This window comes from Aptenodytes forsteri, unplaced genomic scaffold, assembly GCF_000699145.1.
Source record: "Aptenodytes forsteri isolate BGI_AS27 unplaced genomic scaffold, ASM69914v1 Scaffold15, whole genome shotgun sequence".
NCBI lineage: Eukaryota > Metazoa > Chordata > Aves > Sphenisciformes > Spheniscidae > Aptenodytes > Aptenodytes forsteri.
The window spans coordinates 9,176,895-9,196,150 of NW_008795129.1; the positions used below are offsets into that span (position 1 = coordinate 9,176,895).

The 19,256-nt window shown below is 35.9% G+C and overlaps 1 protein-coding gene across 6 annotated transcripts in view; it reads left to right on the forward strand.

Moving 5' to 3' along the window:
- Positions 1-19,256, forward strand: part of CPEB3 (cytoplasmic polyadenylation element binding protein 3) — a 98,913-nt gene that overhangs the window by 68,818 nt on the left and 10,839 nt on the right. For all 6 annotated transcript variants that reach the window (XM_009277777.1, XM_009277775.2, XM_009277776.2 and 3 more), the window contains exon 7: positions 18,825-18,943. In XM_009277777.1, coding sequence (XP_009276052.1) covers positions 18,825-18,943 — 119 coding nt within the window. The remainder of the gene's footprint in view (positions 1-18,824; positions 18,944-19,256) is intronic.

A 19,256-nucleotide genomic window follows, 5' to 3' on the forward strand; every position in this document is an offset into this window, starting at 1 on the left:
AAAGTAAAACCAGCTTCTCCTTGTCCCTAATATCTCCTAATACTCTCCACTTTTTTTTTGTGTGTGTGTTCTTATTAATTCAGTAAGTAACTATTCATGGTAGATCAACATGGGACTTCAATTATGATTTTGTTCTGTATCTGACAGTGGACTAGTTATGCCTCGCCAAACTTGTAAAAATGTTTTTGAGTAAGATCTATTTTAGCAGAAGACAAGGGAATGCAGCCTCACTTCTATTTTTGTCATGATTCTAATGTAGGAAACAGCTTTCAAAGCCCCTGCCAGTTGCCCTGAATGTCTGTCTGAAAGTGCTAAACAACACTCAATCCCAACTGTTCCAGATTTATTTATAACTGACTTCTTAGTTATCAATCAGGGCTGCAGCATCATACATCCTGCATTCCTGTCTTTGAGATTCACTTACAGTCATGTTAAGCTCGGTAGGTCAAATGTACTTGACTTACTGTGATCCCATATAGGCAGCATCTGCATAGAAGACAGGATGTTATTACCAGGAGTCAAAGGGTAAAGTTTGAATGTGTATTATAATTTTTTTCACAGCTTTTTGGTGTATTTTATATATAAAGAGTACTTTTTTTCCAAAGTTGTTATGCAATCATTGAGAGAAGTACCACAATAAAATGTCTCCACTGCTGTTTTTCATTAGAAGTTCCTTTAGAACTAAAATTGTCTTTTTTATTTTTTTTTTTACTTTTTTATTTTACTCTGTTTTGATGCATTATCAGGCATTTCTTTAAAAAATAGAGTGAAATGAAAAGAGATATTTGAAATTATGCTTGGTACAAAATTCAGTGACATGACTTACTCAGCTGTCAAATACTCATGAATTCAAATGTTTTCTCCCTTCCTTTTTCTACATATCTTCTCTTCCATGTTGCATTGCTAGTCTGTAAATTCTCTGACATTTTGAATACGATTCTTTCAAATGGAAAAAATGTGTCCCCCCCTAAAAAAAAGACAAATTAAATTACAGAGGAGGAAATGAGTTGGGTTTTGTGTGCTAGCAATCTCAAAGGAAAACAAGAAAAATGCATTGTTGGAAGGCAGTGGGGATGATGTGGAGGCTAATATTTGTTCACACATTAATAAAGCCTGACCTCCAAGGCTTCTCCCACCTACTTGAATGTGCCCCACTGGCAGTAAAATTGAACCCTGCTCTTTCTGAAAATCAGCCATCACCTCCGGACAGACTTTAGTGTCCTCTTGATGGATAGCCTTTTTCATCACTCCTTCATGTCTGTAAGGTCAGACCAGTGGGCATTGTCTGGACTTACAACAAAGTTCAGTATTTTTTGTTTGTTTGCCTTGATAAGCATTCAGTTACAGGTTTGGAGCAGACAACATCGGTAGTTGATGCCATGGGTCAGCCGAGTTTTACACTGGGGCAGTTTTATATCATGGTTTTCTGTCTTCATAGTTACATCCAGGTGATGACATCCCTCGCAGTCCTAAGTGTATTAATACAGACTTCCAGTATCTACTTGCTGGTATAATTTATTGAATTTGTGGAATGTTTACTATATTGGTGCAATATATGATCTTCCTATAGTTACACTATATTAGGAGCACTTTGTTGATATTCTTAGGACTAGGAACAAAAGGCTGCAGAAACTATTAGCTATGGCTAATCTGATCAAGCATGAAATCTGAAAGCTTAAAATAAAATGTTGCTCACAGTCTAGTGACCACCACCACCCCACCATCCCCCAACAGCTTTATCTAGCTAGTTTAGTGGGCAAGTCAGGCCATAGATGTGTAGTCAGTTCTAGCAAGCCTTGTTAGCTAATTTATTAGTTGGTATGGTTGACTAGCTTAGGTGCAGTGGCATGTAAGCTGTTTTCAGGACTAGCTGGGGTCCAGAAACATTCCTGCAGCACTGAGCTTGAACAAAGAAGGTTTTCCTGGATTTGGCATCCTGAGCAGGATGGTGTCACCACAGGTCCGCTTAGGCATATTACCTCAGATTTAGTGCTGGACCTGATGGACATAAACTGGTTGTGTGTGAAATACGCTGAACTGCAATCTTCAGCATGGTGAGTTACACGAGGCTTATTTCAGTGCAGTGCCAATGTTATGAATTTGGACCTTGTGGGATCGCAGATCAATGCGGATGTGTCTGGACCATATTCCTCAAACACATCTATACTAACTATATTATCCAGGTTTTCCTGTTTTCCCAGATATTCTAGGTTTTCGTTACCCTTACTGAATCTTGCCTGACATCACAGAATACACTGTGAGCACGTGTTTGGGACAGCCATCTGGCTTGGTCAACGGTTGAGTTTTGGTTATTATAATAACAAAACCAAAATCATCTGATAGATCAAATAGCCTTTACAGGATGCATTGGTTGCCAGCGAACTCAATATTTAGGTTGCTGAGAGAAGAGGGTCCGGTGGCACCCAGTTTTTTCACTGAAAGTGTATATTATGCACTTGTGCAAGAGAAGCTGCTAACAGCTGACAATGTGTGTAAGAGGTTGCTATTTCTAGTTCTGAGCATCTGTATTATTGCCTTAACATTTCCTTTTACCCCTCCTATGCATTGTAAAGCTTAGCACCGTGTTTTTATGTTCGTGTCATCCATGAGGTGATTTTAATGCTTTGCTTCTGAATAAAGCCAGTTCATTCCCGTTGCCTGAAAAGTCTTTGGATGACTTCCTTTGGCATCTGTTTGGATATGTTAGTAACGGAACTGGCAAAATTATAAATGCCACGTGTTGGTCTTGGGTAAGCAGATGCCCAGTTCGTAATGTGTTTACTTGGCTTTCACCACAGAGTTTTGGGAATTAAATGTGGTTTGTGGCTAAGTATTTTTTGAGTACCTATGAGATGTTGAGAAATAATGAAATATGCGCTAAGGAATGTTACCAAATGTAGTTACACATTACCATGACACAGTCTATTTCACTCTGGCAAAATCCAGATAATTCATATTTTATTGAAATATAAATTGATGGGTTTTTTAACTTATTTGCTGGTCTGCTGAGTTAAGCAATGCTTATGCTAACTACAGTCATTTTTTTCCTTTTTTTTTGTTAAACAGATGGTGCCAACTGTTTCGAAAACATTCTTTTAGGTTTTTTTAACAGATTGCTAGCTTTAAAACAACTTTTTAAAAAGTCTTTACTGATTTTTTTCTTTGTGATAACTATGATTTTTCTAGCAATCACTAAAAACTGCACAACATATTTTAAAATGACAAAAATTATGCAAAAGTCTTCCTCTGTTTCTTTTCATTTAGGAGGACTGATGTTTGGATAGAGATATAGAGTGAGAAAATGAAGCATGGCAGAGCTTGGAAATAGGATGGGTTTGGAATGGGAGGAATGCTTTGGCTTTACAGTTGATTTAGCTGTGTGGTGCAGCAGTCTGCACCTCTTGTGTTTTCCCTGTTCTTCAGTTAGTTATTCTGTTATTTCATAAAAATAAGCACACGTGTCCCTACTGCTCCACAGGGGACACTAAGGGTGAACAAGATCTCGTGAAGAAGAAAATAGCATATGCAAAGTTGCACAAAGTAGCATTGTGAAGTGATTCTCATGCTTTGCTTTAAAACTGGTGGGACAGACTGTATGAGCCTTCCTGATGATCTCTAAGGTAATGTTAGATGGGAACACTGTTGCTGGTAGTCTTCTGACCTTGATTTCATGGATGAGGACTATTTGCATGGTTAATTCCATTGCCACTGCAGTGGCAACGGTAGCTTCTGCCAGAGGAACAAGAATGAACGGTTGCAAGGAGGAAGTACAGAGTCATAATTCTAATTTCATCAGCCATATTCACGAGAAGGTATCTGGTTTGTCCGAATACAGCAATCTGTTGTACTGAAACTAATTGCTTTGGCTTAAACGATCTAATACCATACCACCAAAGTCCAGCATAAAATGCCTAGCCAATTGTTATATTTTAAAAACTGAAGTCAGAGATCATAATATTTGCTAGAATGGAAACTGACGTTCCTTATTGAGAAATATATTGTATGGCAAATAGTGATGCAAGATCTTTTTTAAACTTTGTTTACGTATGTTCCAACACACACATGCACAATATCAGTCTTTTACCCACTGAAATCTGAGGCCATGTATATAATTCGTAGTCCCTGTGTCTTCCCACAGCAGGGCAGCATAATCCTCAATCAATGCAATTCACAAAACGCGTGGTAGCAAAATGCAGTACATGCTAATCTGCTCCTCTGTAGCTGTGTAACTTGAGGTTGTTCTTGTATAGAATTTTCTTTTAGGTTTTTGATGACTTTTGTTTAAGCTTCCCTTTGTAAAGCTCTTCACGCTATTTCCTGTGGTGGTGTACTGATAATGATGATTTAAAAATGTTTGTCTTTGATAACTGGCATAGCAGTCTCAAAGAGCATTCAAGGAGCTTGCTTCATATAAGAGAATCTCTGTCCCTAAAACTATGCCATTTGCAATTTTTTTTTTTCTAGGGGTAAACAAGAATCTGATGAGGCAAAATATAAAAATATTTTTGAGCAATCAAGCCTAGGCAGAACAAATCTGATTCTGAAGTAGCTTTGCAGAATTATTCTCTCCTAGCTTTCCTGTTGCTTTCAACAAATGCTATTTCCTTTCAGAATTGCTAGGTTGCAAGAGAATTTTTTTTAACCCTGAAGAAACCACAATTTTTTAGCAAGCATTTGTTGACCCTTCTTCAGTCAGCAACTTCTGATGCCGAAGGAATGACCAGGTCTCTTCAGAAGGGGCTCAGCATCCATAGTCTCCACAGGATTTGGTAGTAAAGGTGTTTCTGTCAGTCTTACTAGTTGCTTATGACTACAGTAACCAAATAAGTAAATAAAGGCTATTTATTATGAGAAGAATGTAATGATTGTAGCCAAATATTCCTAATGTAGTTTAGGTTATTACTGAAAACCTTATTTTGAGAGCCAGGACTGTGCAAGTTTAGAAAGGATGGGTAGTGTAGAATTCAAGAATGAAACTTGGGTTTCTGGGTTCTAGTACAAAGTCATAAAGCAGAGTAAATCCAACCCCAGCAGCTTCTGTCTTCCTCATTATTGTAAACCGAATGTTCCTATGAGAAAAATCTTACTTTTCAGAAACCAATTTTTCCCTTTCTGCCTACTTCCCTCTCTTCTTTATTCTCCTTCCGTGGTGTCAGAAAGCTTTTTCCAATCAAGACATGACAAATTTGATGTAATCCCCACAATTACTGGATTGGCTCCTTTTCAGGACTGTTTCTGAGGTGTGGGGTCGGGGTTGGGAGGGGCAGATGTTGGGCTGCAATTACTGATAGTGGCTCTCAGTTATTATTCTCAATTATTCTTCAGTAAGAATCAATCTTGCAACACTACATGCTTGATAACACTCCGTAAGACATTCTCCTAAGTGGAGTAATCTCTTGTGAGATTTTATGTAATGGGACCAAATCAAATTATTTTCTGCCTATAACACAAAAGAAGGCTCTTGTCCAAATTTAGATCTCTGTCCTATCAATAAATTTATCCCTCATTTATGTTTTTTTTGTGGTGTTTTTTTTTTTTTGTCATGTTCTCAAGAAATTGTAGTTGACTTTTAGTCTACAGGACACTTGTCTATGTGTAGACTTTTTTTTTCCTTCTTTTTTTTTCCTTCCTCCAAAGACTTCAAAGTTCTTAAGATATCTCTGATAGGCTGGAGTATATCCTCAACAGATTCTTGGTTACTCACCAGTGTCCTGGCATTTTTGATAGTTCTTTTGTTCAGATAAATAACATTTTTAGGATCAACAGTCAAATCACACTGGATAATACGATGCCTGTGTACTGTAATATGTTACATGTGTACAACAGACAAAGGACTAACTTTTCTGGTTTTTGAAGAAGTAATACGCATTTGGGGCTAATGTGTTATACAGGAAATAAATTCAGTAGCTCTCCATCACCTAGGTTCCTCTTTATTGCTTAAGCAGATTATTTAAGCAGGAAAAGTTCTGTTGCCTCAAAAGTAAGAGTTCAAGGGCTGTGATAGTCCTAGAGTAGCTTTTCCAGTGCATGTTGCTAATATGATAGATTTTACTGTCAGACTTACTTGTTATCCACATGAAAATGAAGGTTTTAGTATTTGGCATCTGAAGATGAATACAAGTCTACAGGTTTTCATGGCTGCACTTCTAATTTGCTAGAGAAACAACTTGTTTTCATGCTCTTCCTCACTAATGTGCTAGTCCCCAGAGTTTCCAGAAAAATATTGTAAAGACAATCCTGTGTGATGTTTTCAATTTCAGCCTGGATGTGCATCTGTCAACCAGCCTCTTTCATATCTGAATCTATTGAAAAGTGGTTTATATAATCGGGGGGTTGACTGCAATTAACCATGTAACTGCATTTTACAGCATTAGTAATAAATTGCTAGAAGAGTTTTGTAGTCATGACTGTTCAGAGGCTGTTCACAAGGTTTTGACAGAGGCAAAATACCTTTTTTACAACACAGAAGTCAATATGGAAGGTTGTTTTGCTGTATTCAAAACCGCATTAAATTCTAGACTTCTTCTGTTGGACTATGTGTTTATTGGAAGAAGACGGGATGTCTCATAACTTGGTCAGCAGTCTTATGGCCAGTATCATCAAAAGGCCTTGAATTTCCCACAGAAAAAAATCAGGTTTCTAAAAGACCTAATTGATTTGTTGGTAGCAATTAAAGGAGGCGTGCTTTGGAAGCCTATATCATGGTCTGCAGTCTACGTATCACTTTTCTATTAAGTTGTCTCTAATGCCTCTCAGTTTTGCTTTGACTGATGGGCTAGGTAGTATGTTACATGAGGAGAGATATTCTAGGCCACATCCATTGCTTCCAGCAAAGCCAGTTTTGAAGTTCATATGCATCGCATCTGCACCTACTGATAGAGTTTTTTTCATAAGCCTCCTGACTCTTTAAGAAAAACTAAAGGTCACATGTTGGAGTTGCATAATTTCCTCTTTCCAGAACAAAGTCTTTCCATAAATCATCTAGATGCTTTTCTGTTGGTCATATGCCAGAGGCAGGCTGTTTTCTCTCCCTCACTGCCAGGAAGGGTTAAGATTGCAATGGGATTTCGTATATTTTACACAAACTATCTATTTTATTAGACTACATTGAGTTAAGTCACAGTTGATATTTAAGGCTTGTCTCAAGGGGATGCCCAGTTCAGTAGGTTCTGTTTAAATACCAATTCCAAGCATCCACTTTCTGGACTAACTGTTGCAGTAAATTTGTTTGGGCAGATGCTGAAATAATTGACTAGGATTTTTCAATAAGATTTACCTGTGTATAGTGCCCATATTTTTTTCTTCATTGTTGTGCAGCTGTTACCTGCAGTAAAACTTCTTGAAATTCTGACTTATTTAGACTAAATATACCTCTGACTTAAATGGAAAAGAGACAAATGTTTGGTTAAATGATGCAGTAATCTGAAGAATTGATGGTGGCTAAAAAAAAAAATCAAATTTCAGACAAGTTTACTGATGTCGCTTTTTGGACAGAAACAGGAAATCTTAAAGATAGTCCTTATTAAAGGATGCATTCTTCTTTGAGTTTTTCAGGAGTATGTCTTGGGTATTCGGTATTCTGTAGTATGTAGGTAACTGACACCAACTTACATGCAAATTGAGTATTTTTTAATTTATTGGGCAATTAATTTTAATAAAGCTAGACCTGGTTCTGATCACAGGTTTTAAATCTTAATGTTCTTAAAGATTATCTCAAAGAGAAAAGAGGAGCCCTATGAATTTGTCTTCTAATAATCAAAGATGAATCTTACAAATCATCAGCTATCCAAATCAGGGACAGCGTTAAGTTCAAAATTCTAACTGTTTTTAGCTCTTACTTCAGGAGATGCAGATCCTCTTTCAAAGAAAGCTTTGTATTTAGTGAAACAGAAGCACATAGAGCTTGATGACTGACTTCATGACGTTTCCTAAATAAGAACACTGAATCATGCATTTTTAGGGGTGTGCATCTCTTTGTCATTTTTGTGGATGATAAATAAATGTATTAGACTGTGATATATGGTATACTAATTGAGCGTACATGTATATTATACTGCTTATATCAAAGTGAGTCACTGACTAGCTTACACATCACAGATGGCCTGCTCAGGAGGTAAAAATACGGTCTGGCATAGATTCCCACTGGATTTGTAGCTACTATGAAATGTCTGTATGGGGAAGAAAATATGAATTCCAATTGAGAAGTCTCTTATTGATGATATATTTAAATAGTGAATGGATATTTAGCTAAAATGAAGTATATTAAGTAATTCTATGTAGCTACTGTTTATACTGAAATTTTGCATAGGATAATGGCTAAAAGACTCCTACACAGACTGAAAAATATGTTCCTTCTTCACTATTGTCACTTCATAGTACACATATGAAAGAAAATGCTGCTAATTGTGATTTGAATGACTGTTAGTTCATAATATCTAGCTAAATTTTCTTTCAAAACCCACTATGATCAAGACACTAAACAAAAGGTTTAAGGTGGCAAAAACAGAGTGGAGAAGTGAAAGCATTACCTGGAATTTGAACACACCTAAGTACAGAAAAAGCTTTCCATCACTTATCTATAGGAAGTAACCAGACGGCTTTTGTCAAATGGAAGCAGTTAAATATTTGTCTGATTCTCATTAACCACTTCTAAAGCCAAGTAGATTTTACTGTGATTTGTGTACCACCCCACCAGTTGAAATACTACTTTCATTAAATGTTGCCTTTTCTTTTGTTTTGTAAATGGAAATATATTAATTGATCTGTAAGTATTACAGGCTCCAGGATAAAAGCAGTCCTTTGAATAGTGATATCAAGGACTTGATAATATTTAGTGCTTTGCTAATAGCTTGTGCTATGTCTTGTTTTGCTAATAATTTATGAAGCACCAAATTCTTCTTTCAAATCATTGAAATAAGTTCAAGGGGATGACTGGGGGTGGTGGAGAGATTCTATACTAGTACTGCAGCATATTCACTGTTTCTGAGGGTCATCTAAAAAATAAGTTGTTCCTTACTTGCGCCCCCCTGATCAGTTGTAATAATTTCATGCATTACAAGCTCGTGCTCTCTTTATAAATTCCTATAAGCATTACATTTATAATATTCCATATTCCGTTCCTAAAATCACTGCAATGATGCACACAATTCTACCCCTATGGTAACGATACGGTAATATAAAATTAGTGCAATATCATCTGAATATCTAAATCAGCAATTTATCAAAGGTAATATCCCAAATTATACTTCTGTTCTCTCAAATCAGAGGTTAGGACTGACAATGGGCATTCATTGGGTACTGGAATGAAAGATGCCGTGGATGCCTCTGCCCAAGGCAGCGTATATGCCGTTTTCTGACTTCAAAAGCTAGGAGCAGCTGAGAACTGGTGTGTCTCTCAGATGTTTCAGTGCTGTGGTTGGCAGCTTTTATCTACTTTATACCATGCAAATTTTACCTAGTTTTGGGACCTATGATGTATGATTATACTACCTCAGTATAATCAGTAATCTGTTGTATACCAACGGAGGCTATGCAGGGCTGTGCAGTTTTCGTTTAATAAATTGAAAAACAATGTTTTAGAGGATTTGATAAGTCCAATAATTTTTTTTGTAAGATGTACCATTCTGGTCTCCCAGGAAAATGCATACTCTCACTAATCAGAAACTTCTTTTTTCTGAGAGAGAATTTGTTCTGCAACTATGAGTAGTCAAGTTTTGGAAAAACCTTCCGTTATTAAGGAAGGTTTTTCAAGCTGCATCTTTTCTATATAGTTAACAAAGACAAGAAACTTTAGCAACTAGAACCTGAAAACAATCCATGTGTGAGTGAACATTCAAACCAGTTATTAACCAGCAATGCACCACAGCAGCAATTGACAAATTGACTACTTGATTAAAAGAAGAGAAGTCAAAGCCTAGTACTGAAGCTCTGCATTCTGTCTTAAGAAATGTCTTACAGCTTCAGTCCCTCTCTAGGCACAGTTCAGTCACTGTGAAGCGCAGATTATCTGTCTGCTCACAGGAGAGTTAGAATCATACAAAATCAGGAAATATGTTGCTGGCTTCATCTGTGTAATGTCTGACATTGGGTATCTTCTCTCTTTAAGTTCTTTACTTTGAATTCAGCTCTTGACAACAGTCCCAAGTGTTTTGTGTATCACAGGTCTAGTAAGTGCTGTTTCCTTTCTTCTTTTAAAATAAATTTTAAGAAAAATATATCATTTAAAATGAAATAGATTGTAAACCCCAATATCAAATTTTATTAATTAAAAATAACTGACTTCAGCAAAAAGGTAGCCTGGATTTTTGGACCTTTGCTTTCTTCCCCTGAAAATCTTTGTGTTGAATTTATTTTGCCTCATGCTGACAGTATGCATGAAATAGAAGCTGAAATCAAGCAGATGATTTATATTTATCTAGAATTTTTCTGTGTTAATGTTGCTTGCAGTAGAATTGGAAATTGGCTTATTTGTGAAGAAGAGTAACAGGTTTTGTTCAAAGTTGGAAACTGATCTCTTTTCAGCCATCTGTTCAGAGTAAAAGCAGCAGCAACAGACCTGACCCCCTCCAGATGATGACAATGAACTGCCCTGCCCAGAGCGGTCACCATTTCATATTGCCCTTGAAAACTAAAATTGAAAAATTCAATTCTGAATTTGCTTTTTTGATATTTATGAATGTAAATGCATGGTTTTCATGCTGCTGACCCAGTAAACTTCACAAAGATAGCTCTTGCCTCATCAAAAATTTAGTCTTTGTCATATGATTAATTCATGTGACTACTCTTATAACTCCAATAAACCAAATTGTATGTTATAGCCTTTCTTTTATGTTTTTATACCTTTTAATTCTGATTTATAGCTGCTATAGATAATGTTGCAGTCTGAAGTCTGAAGTTTTAAAATGGCTGTGACTTTTAAATTTGAAAGAGGAGACAACCCTAAATTTGCTGTTGCAATGTTTTACACTAGTGTACAAGTAAAATGCCAGATAAAAAGCAAGGCTTTAGTACGCTTGTAGAATATTCTTTTAGTTTAAAAAAACAAACTGCATTTCAATGTTTTCTTTTTCAGTACAGGTGGGTAGGTGGGTAGGAGTATTTTTACTACAGGACAAACTGAGATGGTATATGTATGCTGTTTTTTTTCCCCATAAGCAGTGAAAGTCCTAGTGTACAAGTAAAATGCCAGATAAAAAGCAAGGCTTTAGTACGCTTGTAGAATATTCTTTTAGTTTAAAAAAACAAACTGCATTTCAATGTTTTCTTTTTCAGTACAGGTGGGTAGGTGGGTAGGAGTATTTTTACTACAGGACAAACTGAGATGGTATATGTATGCTGTTTTTTTTCCCCATAAGCAGTGAAAGTCTTGAAGTAGTGATGACTACCAAATCCTGTCTGCTTCTTGACGTGTTTTGGAATTGAAAGGACTTTATAAATCTTTAGCTGTATATATTCACTATGGCATTATCGAAATGTTGTCCTTTCTATTCAGCACTGAAGTGCAGAGGAAACATTGGGGCAGCTCTCCAGTGTCCCAAAAATAATGTATGTCCTCATGGAGCAAGCAGACATTCTGTGGGTGGTTTTTTTCTTTTTTTTTTCCATTTAAATTGAAGATGTGGGGAAAAACTCCCCATAATATTTATGACAACATAGGAGGTTTCTAATTTCTCTGTTATTTGTGATATGGTAAGATCATCAGTAGTAAGGGTTAAATATTAGTTTCCATTCTTTTGGTAATCTCAGTGATGTGGACTATTTAATGGTAAAATTGGAATTATGAATGCATGCAATTCGTTTTACAGAAGCTACTGATACAGGACTTCAGTTTTCATTCAACTCTTCCATATGATATGCTTGCTTGCTGACTTTTCTTGATATGCATCCTGCCTTCCATTTAACTATGTACGCTTCATTTAATTGCTCTTTAGATTCAGGATCCAGTTATTTTTCAGTACATACCTTTAATTAAAAACAAATAAAACCTACCCCAAAACCTGTATTTAATGTGGCATATGGGGAATTTCTTACATATCAGACTACTCAGACTTAGTCTGGTACTCATGAAAAACACGTAAAAATGAATAGGAGTCGTCTTGTAAGATGCTAAACTTCGCATTTCTTATACACCTTTTGTTTTTCAGAGAAAGGAATCAGCCGACAGGGTCGTACACCGCCATTTAAAATTAGACTGACTAAAAGAAATTCATCTTTGCAGCCCTGACTAATACATAGTTTCACTCTTCTGCAGTAGCTAAGTGAGATTACAGCCCTTTCTATTTTGAGGTTTCTTAAGTATTTAAAACCTTTGATGTTTTTTGAAAATCCAGTCGTGTCACTGCAATGTTTAAAAGAAAGCCTGCATTTTTTTTAACACCTCGGATTTTTATTTTTCAAAAATGAGTTTAATTTTTAATAGTCATTTCAGCTTTGGATTTAGAAATGTGTTTTATTCATGTTCAAAGCATCTTCTAATAAGATTACTAAGGGTGACTTTGAGCAATGACCCTTTGTCATCACATTAACTGATTTAGAAATTTGGTTCACACTGTTTCTAAATGTTCCTTTGCTGTGGGCTTTTAAAACAATTTTATTCTAGAAGTTCTAGTAAATACAACCGTAATTCAATACAAAACTACTTTTAAAAATCCAGAAAAAAATAAGAAAATGCTATTGATATTTAATGAAAAAATTAACTCTATTTAAATCTACTTTTTTGAGGTAGCCATCTCAACCATCTAAAAATAAACCCAAAGACATGAGACTAGAACATTAACTTTCTTTGCCAGTTTAACTCCATCTTATTTTTTACATAATAATATTAGGTAGATATATATATATTGAAATACTTCAGTGAGAGATCTTAGATGGATGGTAGATTTTATTGTAATGTTGGAGCCTATAAAACATCAGAAAAGACACTGTCTAAACTTTAAAGACGGAATGAAAGAAAATGTGCTTCAAAGGTAGTTTAACTTTTTTCAAGTGTAAGTAGTCTTTCCATTTTGCATATGAAATGAATACATGTGACTACCCAAAGACTTTTCTGACCTGCTATGCAGTATGTAAAGAGAAGAGAAAGTCCTTCTCTTCATTGTCTTAGTTCTGCCACCCAACATCAGTGTTATAAAACTGGAAACACATGACCCTTAGAATATGATTTTGATAGCTGATTTTGTAAGTGGGCTGAATTTTGGGAATTACGGATTTGAGGTCAATTACATAGGAGATCAATAGATGATATGCAGACCTCTGACATGGATATTCAAATACTCTTTGACCTTCTATATAATTCTTCATTACATTTTTTTTTTTTATTTGAAAAGTAGCCCTGATTTCAAGAGCCAGAAATAGGTTAATCTTTCCCTATTGGTTATATAACATTTGAATGCCAAAATGCTGGCTTTGTGCCCGAAGATGCAGTTCATGGTTGACGTATTTGAACAGCAATTTATATATTGCTGTTCACAAATGCAAGAACTTATGAATTACTTTTAGTATTCACAAGTTGAGCATAAAATGATAAACCAGTTAATATAAAGAGATGGAACTAATTCACAATTAACTGAAATTTCTAAGAAAAACTTCTGATTTAATTCAATCCACTCTAGACTTCATTAAGTGAGATCTGTGCAGCTACTCCATTAGCACCTTTCTCAAATATTCCTGTATCACTAAGTAACTAGAGACTGTTCAGACAACCTTAGCACTCATAACATTAGTAATTATTCACTTACTTAAAGGAGTGTAAAAATTCTAGTATAACAAACTTCTTTCCTACCTTCTCCCATGGGTTACAAAACACAGTCAACGGTTTCATTTCACTCCACCAATTCATGGATGCTCTGAAATGCAGTGAGTCTTTTCCTGGTGAGCCATGAAAGGCATGAAGCTGGATCATCTTCCAACTCAGAAATATTTTGGTCTAGACAAGAAGATAAGTCTTCTCCAATAAACTCTACCAGCTATGGCTTGCTAAGTTGAATGGTGCCTACAAGGCCCATAAGTTAATGTTCTCCCTCACCTGATACACTTAATACACATTCTGCCCTAATAAAGGTTCATGAGTAGTTATTTTCACTTTAATTACATTGAAGAAGGATGGGCAGAACGCATGCATGATGCACTTCTAGCTGAAACTCCCAGTATGATTCCCTGTAACTTGTACCAACATGCCAGTTTTTAACATAAAAGTATGAATATCAAGATTCTGCTATTATGAGAAAGGCAGAATAAGCACCTTAATAAGCTTTCCATCTAGCATGTTGTTTTGAAGAGATCACTGAAGCCTTATTACAAAATGTGCTTTCCGTAATACAGAAAGGTTCCCATCATTAGAGAAGGTATGCCTATGTTGATATTAATTGAAATAGAGATTTTCCAGACTGTCTAGGCTGGCAAAAATGCATTTTCCAGACTATAGCAACATTATACGGTAGTTCCAAGTGTATCTTGCGTTTCAAGTGACAACCTTGTTTCAAGCTTGTGGGACACAGCGTATATGCCAGATTTTCCAGTTTGTACTCAGCAAGGTTAAGTGAAATTAGACCAACTGGACTAAATTATCCTTTCATATGAAAATTGTGTCACTGTTTAGATGTCAGAATGGGACATGTACAAAGGAGCTTAGTTCTTGTACTGCTTTCCATAAAATAATGAATCCTTGAGCTCAAGGTTGAGGAGCTCCTAGGCTGTGCCTCAGGATCTAGGGAAATTAATCTTCTTATCTTCCCTCTGCTGTACCCCTTTAAAAGTTGTAGTGACTTTTCTTACAGCAAAATATGTTGTTGCCTTTTTCCAGTGGATTGCAAAGTGCAATGTTTATTGTCAGCACTACAGTGACATGTTGTACCAACAGCTGAGGAGGAGCTGGATTGTTTCTGCTCTGCCGAGAAGCCATATATCTGTGTATATACAATATTCAGCTGTGGTCAGGTACCTTGCTATTTTCTGGGTCTTCAAATCTCTCACCTGTTTTACTTTGTGGAATATGAGTCAGGAGCAGTCCCTTGAGCCCTCAAACGTTTAGAACGTTTGGTCAGGTAAGAAGGGATCACTGCTGAAGTTTGTTTGCAACATACTACCACAGCATGCTACCAAGATTCTGCTGTAGAGGATTAAAATTTTGAAATTCATCAAATCTCTTACTTCTTGGAGAAAACCCGTATGCTTTAAGTCATACGATACCCGTGATACACCGAGAGGAGAATGTGCTGAAGCACACGATGCTGAGGAATTTGAAGCAACTTTCAGCATCTGCTAAATAATTCAAGTTATTTAGATTAATGTTTTTGTTTTGGAAACTGATCATCTTATTAATTCTACCTCACCTACTGTCTTTAAACATGAATTAAGTTTCTTTTAAACTTAGAAGCCCCTATAATTGACCATTCTGAATGTTAGAAGTCAACTGGCCATGCAGTAAAGCTTTTTGGGGATTAGGCTCATCTCTCATTGTGTGTAGTAGAAAAAGGAATAGAAATACGCAGTAGAACAGGATATAATACCTGAAGTAGACATTTTTGAGAATCTCTTCAGGAATGAATACTCTTAGAGTTTTATAAAATTATAGCCAAACTTAGCATTTCAACACAGCTGACAGAAAAAGATAATTAATTACTGTTAATTTACAGATTGGCATGCTGTTTTCTCTTTAAATTGTGGCTGAAGTTATTAAAAATGGTGTTTTGTTCCTATGCAAAAAAATTATTTCATTATAAACTGCATCTAGTGTGAGATAATTCTTTATGCAATGTCAGTTTTGGCATGTGTATTTTCCAATTTCACTTTTTGTACTGGAATCTGAGTTCAGAGTGCATCTCCTGCTGTAGAGTTCTAATCAAATGCAGTGCATCCATGGAAGCATGTATTTGCTTCTATGAACACGCATAATGAACAGTGGTACTGTGAGCAAGAGGGTAAGTCTTCAGTAATAGCAATGCCTAGCACTTCCCACTGCTCATGTGAAGGAGCTGCACCTTTCTGAATTTAAGGTTTTTGCATCCCTCTGCACTTCTAGAAAATGACTACAAATACCTTTAACTTTGGCAGGTATCTTTCTTGTCCATATCAGCTTCTACATGATCCTTATATTATTTCAACTCCTGTTATTTAATTATTTTTCATTTCAGTGTAATCTTTGTTAATCTTGAGTACCAAGAGTCCTTGAATAATTGGAATAGATGTGCAATCACCAGGTTTTGAAGTAAGGCTGGACATCATGTCATGCTAGTCTAGCCTGCTTGCTTTTCTAGATTAACAGAAGACTGCTGCTGTAAACTGCTTACCTGCCTTTCCTCAGAGGGCCTATAGAGACTCTGTAGCAGGCAGGAGAGTGTGTTACAGTCACAGAGGTCTAGAGAAATGAGGAGGTGTTAACTTACTAAACTTCATGGGAGGTGCTAGCCCTGGGTTAGAAAACTGAATTCTTACTAAATTGGACTGCTCTTGTAATCTAGCAGCCAGAGAAAATTAACAGGTTTGGTTAATTTTAACTGGTTTGGGAAATTATGATCATACCATTTACTGTACCCCCAAACGGCTGTCAACTCCAACTACCACAGATTAAGCCACAATAAACATTTTCCAATTTTCATTTTGAGTTTACGCTAAAGAAATTTCCAATATTTTGCTGGTTTAATATTGTAAAAGTCTGAAATACACAAAATTCTATTTTTTAGAGTTCAAATCTTATGGTCTGGTCAGAAGATAAATCCTAAGTGTTTAAATCTATTTAAATATATTGTAAACCATTCTTTTGAAGTATGCATAAATGTACTTGTATTCTTATTTGGATTTCATAGTACTGGGATGATCTGCACTGCATCTTCTGGGAATTTGTCTCACAACACATTTAGATAAAATATAAGGCAAGGATTGGGCTGAACCATGAAGTGGGATCAGTTGGCTTTGGAGGTGTAGTTGCCATGGTAGTCTTTTCGAAGTATCTAGTTTTCTTACTGGGGCATTTTGTAAGGCTGAAAAAACTGCTAAACTAAAGATACTTTAATTTGTATAAAGTTTTTGCTCTCATCATTGACTATAATCAGAAGGGGCGGTATGGAGTGAGGAAGATATAACAAGCTCATGGATGGAAAATAAAATGAAACTAAAAATTATAGTGATTGCAAGCTAATTATTTTTGTACTCAGTTAATGTAATTAGTTTTGTAAAGTCTAAAACTAAAATGTTGAAGTGTGTTTATGTCTTTAGGGGACTGTTTTAAGAGTAATATATCTGCTAGAGAGGAAACCGATGTTTTTACTCAAGAAATATTTCACTTTTTATTGGGACTGGTATCTTTAATCTACTCCCAACTCTAGGTATGCAAGTTCCTGGTTTGCTGATGATCAAAACTATTTTGTTGTCTTGGGGAAGTCAGTCTTTCTAGATGTGTTCTGGGCTATAACTATGTTGTTAACGCAAACTTTTTTGGCCTCTGAAAACAAACAGCTGCATAGAATTTAATGTTCTTTGAGGAGTCACACAGGACGAGAGATAGTAGGGTAATTTGGTAGATAATAACTCTAAAGGAAAACACTTTTTCAGTGTCTAAAATTTTTTTTATAAATCAGAGTTGTGTAGTATTTCCTCTAAAAAGGACATGCCAAATACTATTCACTCAATACCCAGTGCAAAATTAGGGTAAGTCACTAGTATATATTAATAGCAAATAGACTGTGTAAAGCTGTATCAAAAGTTGTCATAATTTAAATACGGTATATCATCGTGTAGGTGCTTAGTTTGTGTCAAGAGTCTTAGGCAGAGAAAGTCTAGCAGTCCCTGCTTAAACTCCAGCTGCCTCTAATTGCTGCAGATTTTCTGAAAAGAGGTAGCCTGTAAGACATGTAAGTGCCAAATTATAAAGGTCAAAGCCAACACATTCACATTCAGTGAGAAAACTGAGTTGTACTGATTATGGAGCAAAAGAGCAATGCATGCTCGATAGAAAGTCCTCTTAACTGGGCAGCTGCATTCAAGTCTAGCAGCCAGTCTTTAGATGGCTTTGCTTAGTGCAGAGTGTGCTGTATTTGTTTCACTTCTAAGGTAGCAAAAGCATGGACTGTTTGGGTCAAATCTTCATTCAAATTTAACAACATTAAGACTGAAGAAAGCTTTCTTGCCAGCTGCATTCAGAAGAGCACTGAATGCCACACACATAGTTTTACTGGCTAATTTAAAGTCCTAAAATTCTGAATCACTTGGAGCAATTTTTATGGGACTTTCTTCTTTCTTTCTTTTGGACTGCTTTATTTAAATATAAATAACAGCAGGTCTTTGACTCATAATAAAACACAATGCATGCCATTCTTTTTTGCTTATGCTTATTGTTTTTAGGTATTTTTTTTTTCATAGTTAAGTATGTGAGCATAGAAGTCTATTTATCTGTTTACTTGTCCATTTTTTTTTTTTACCCTTTCTTCTAACATTTATTCATTGTATATAGTAACCAGAAACCCGGTGCCTCCATTGTAAGATGATAATCACTGATACCAGCAGATACCACTGATAAATAGCTCAGATACAGTTGTTGGATGATAAGAACCCCTTATTCACCAGCCTATATTCTCACCGCTCAAAATCATTAATTAATCAAATAAACATACTCATATGCAGCAAACACTTTTGTCTCCATTCTGAAATCAATACTGTATTGAGGGTATGATCTATTTGGTGAATTTAGTTTATGAAAACAAACTAACAGCCTTAACAGTTATTTGTAATTTGTATATCTTATTCACTTCTTGGGTTTGTTTTCTTTATTAAAAAAAAATGCTTCATAAATTAATCTGTTCTTTCTTTCTTGTGCCTTTATCCTTTCCAAGGTTATGCCTTTCTGCTGTTCCAGGAAGAAAGCTCTGTACAAGCTCTGATAGATGCTTGTCTGGAAGAAGATGGGAAACTTTACCTGTGTGTGTCAAGTCCCACAATCAAGGATAAACCAGTAAGTAGCTTGTGCCATGACGCTTATGCTGGTTGCTAACCCATTTGCTGTTACTCTTTCCAGTTAATAAAGAAAGAAAGAAATACCTACAGTTGATTGGCTTGTCCATTTCCTGTTGCTATTACATTGAATGGACTTTCTGTATCAGCGTAACATGGTTTTAACATTTGCTTCTTTCTGATAAATGCCATGTTCAATTAACTTTTATATTTGGTACTTCTGGTATCTCACAGGAGTATGCATCCTTTTACAGTGTTAGGTGTGAAACAATCAGATTATAATTCTTCCCTCTATATTGTTTGAAAGAAAAGAA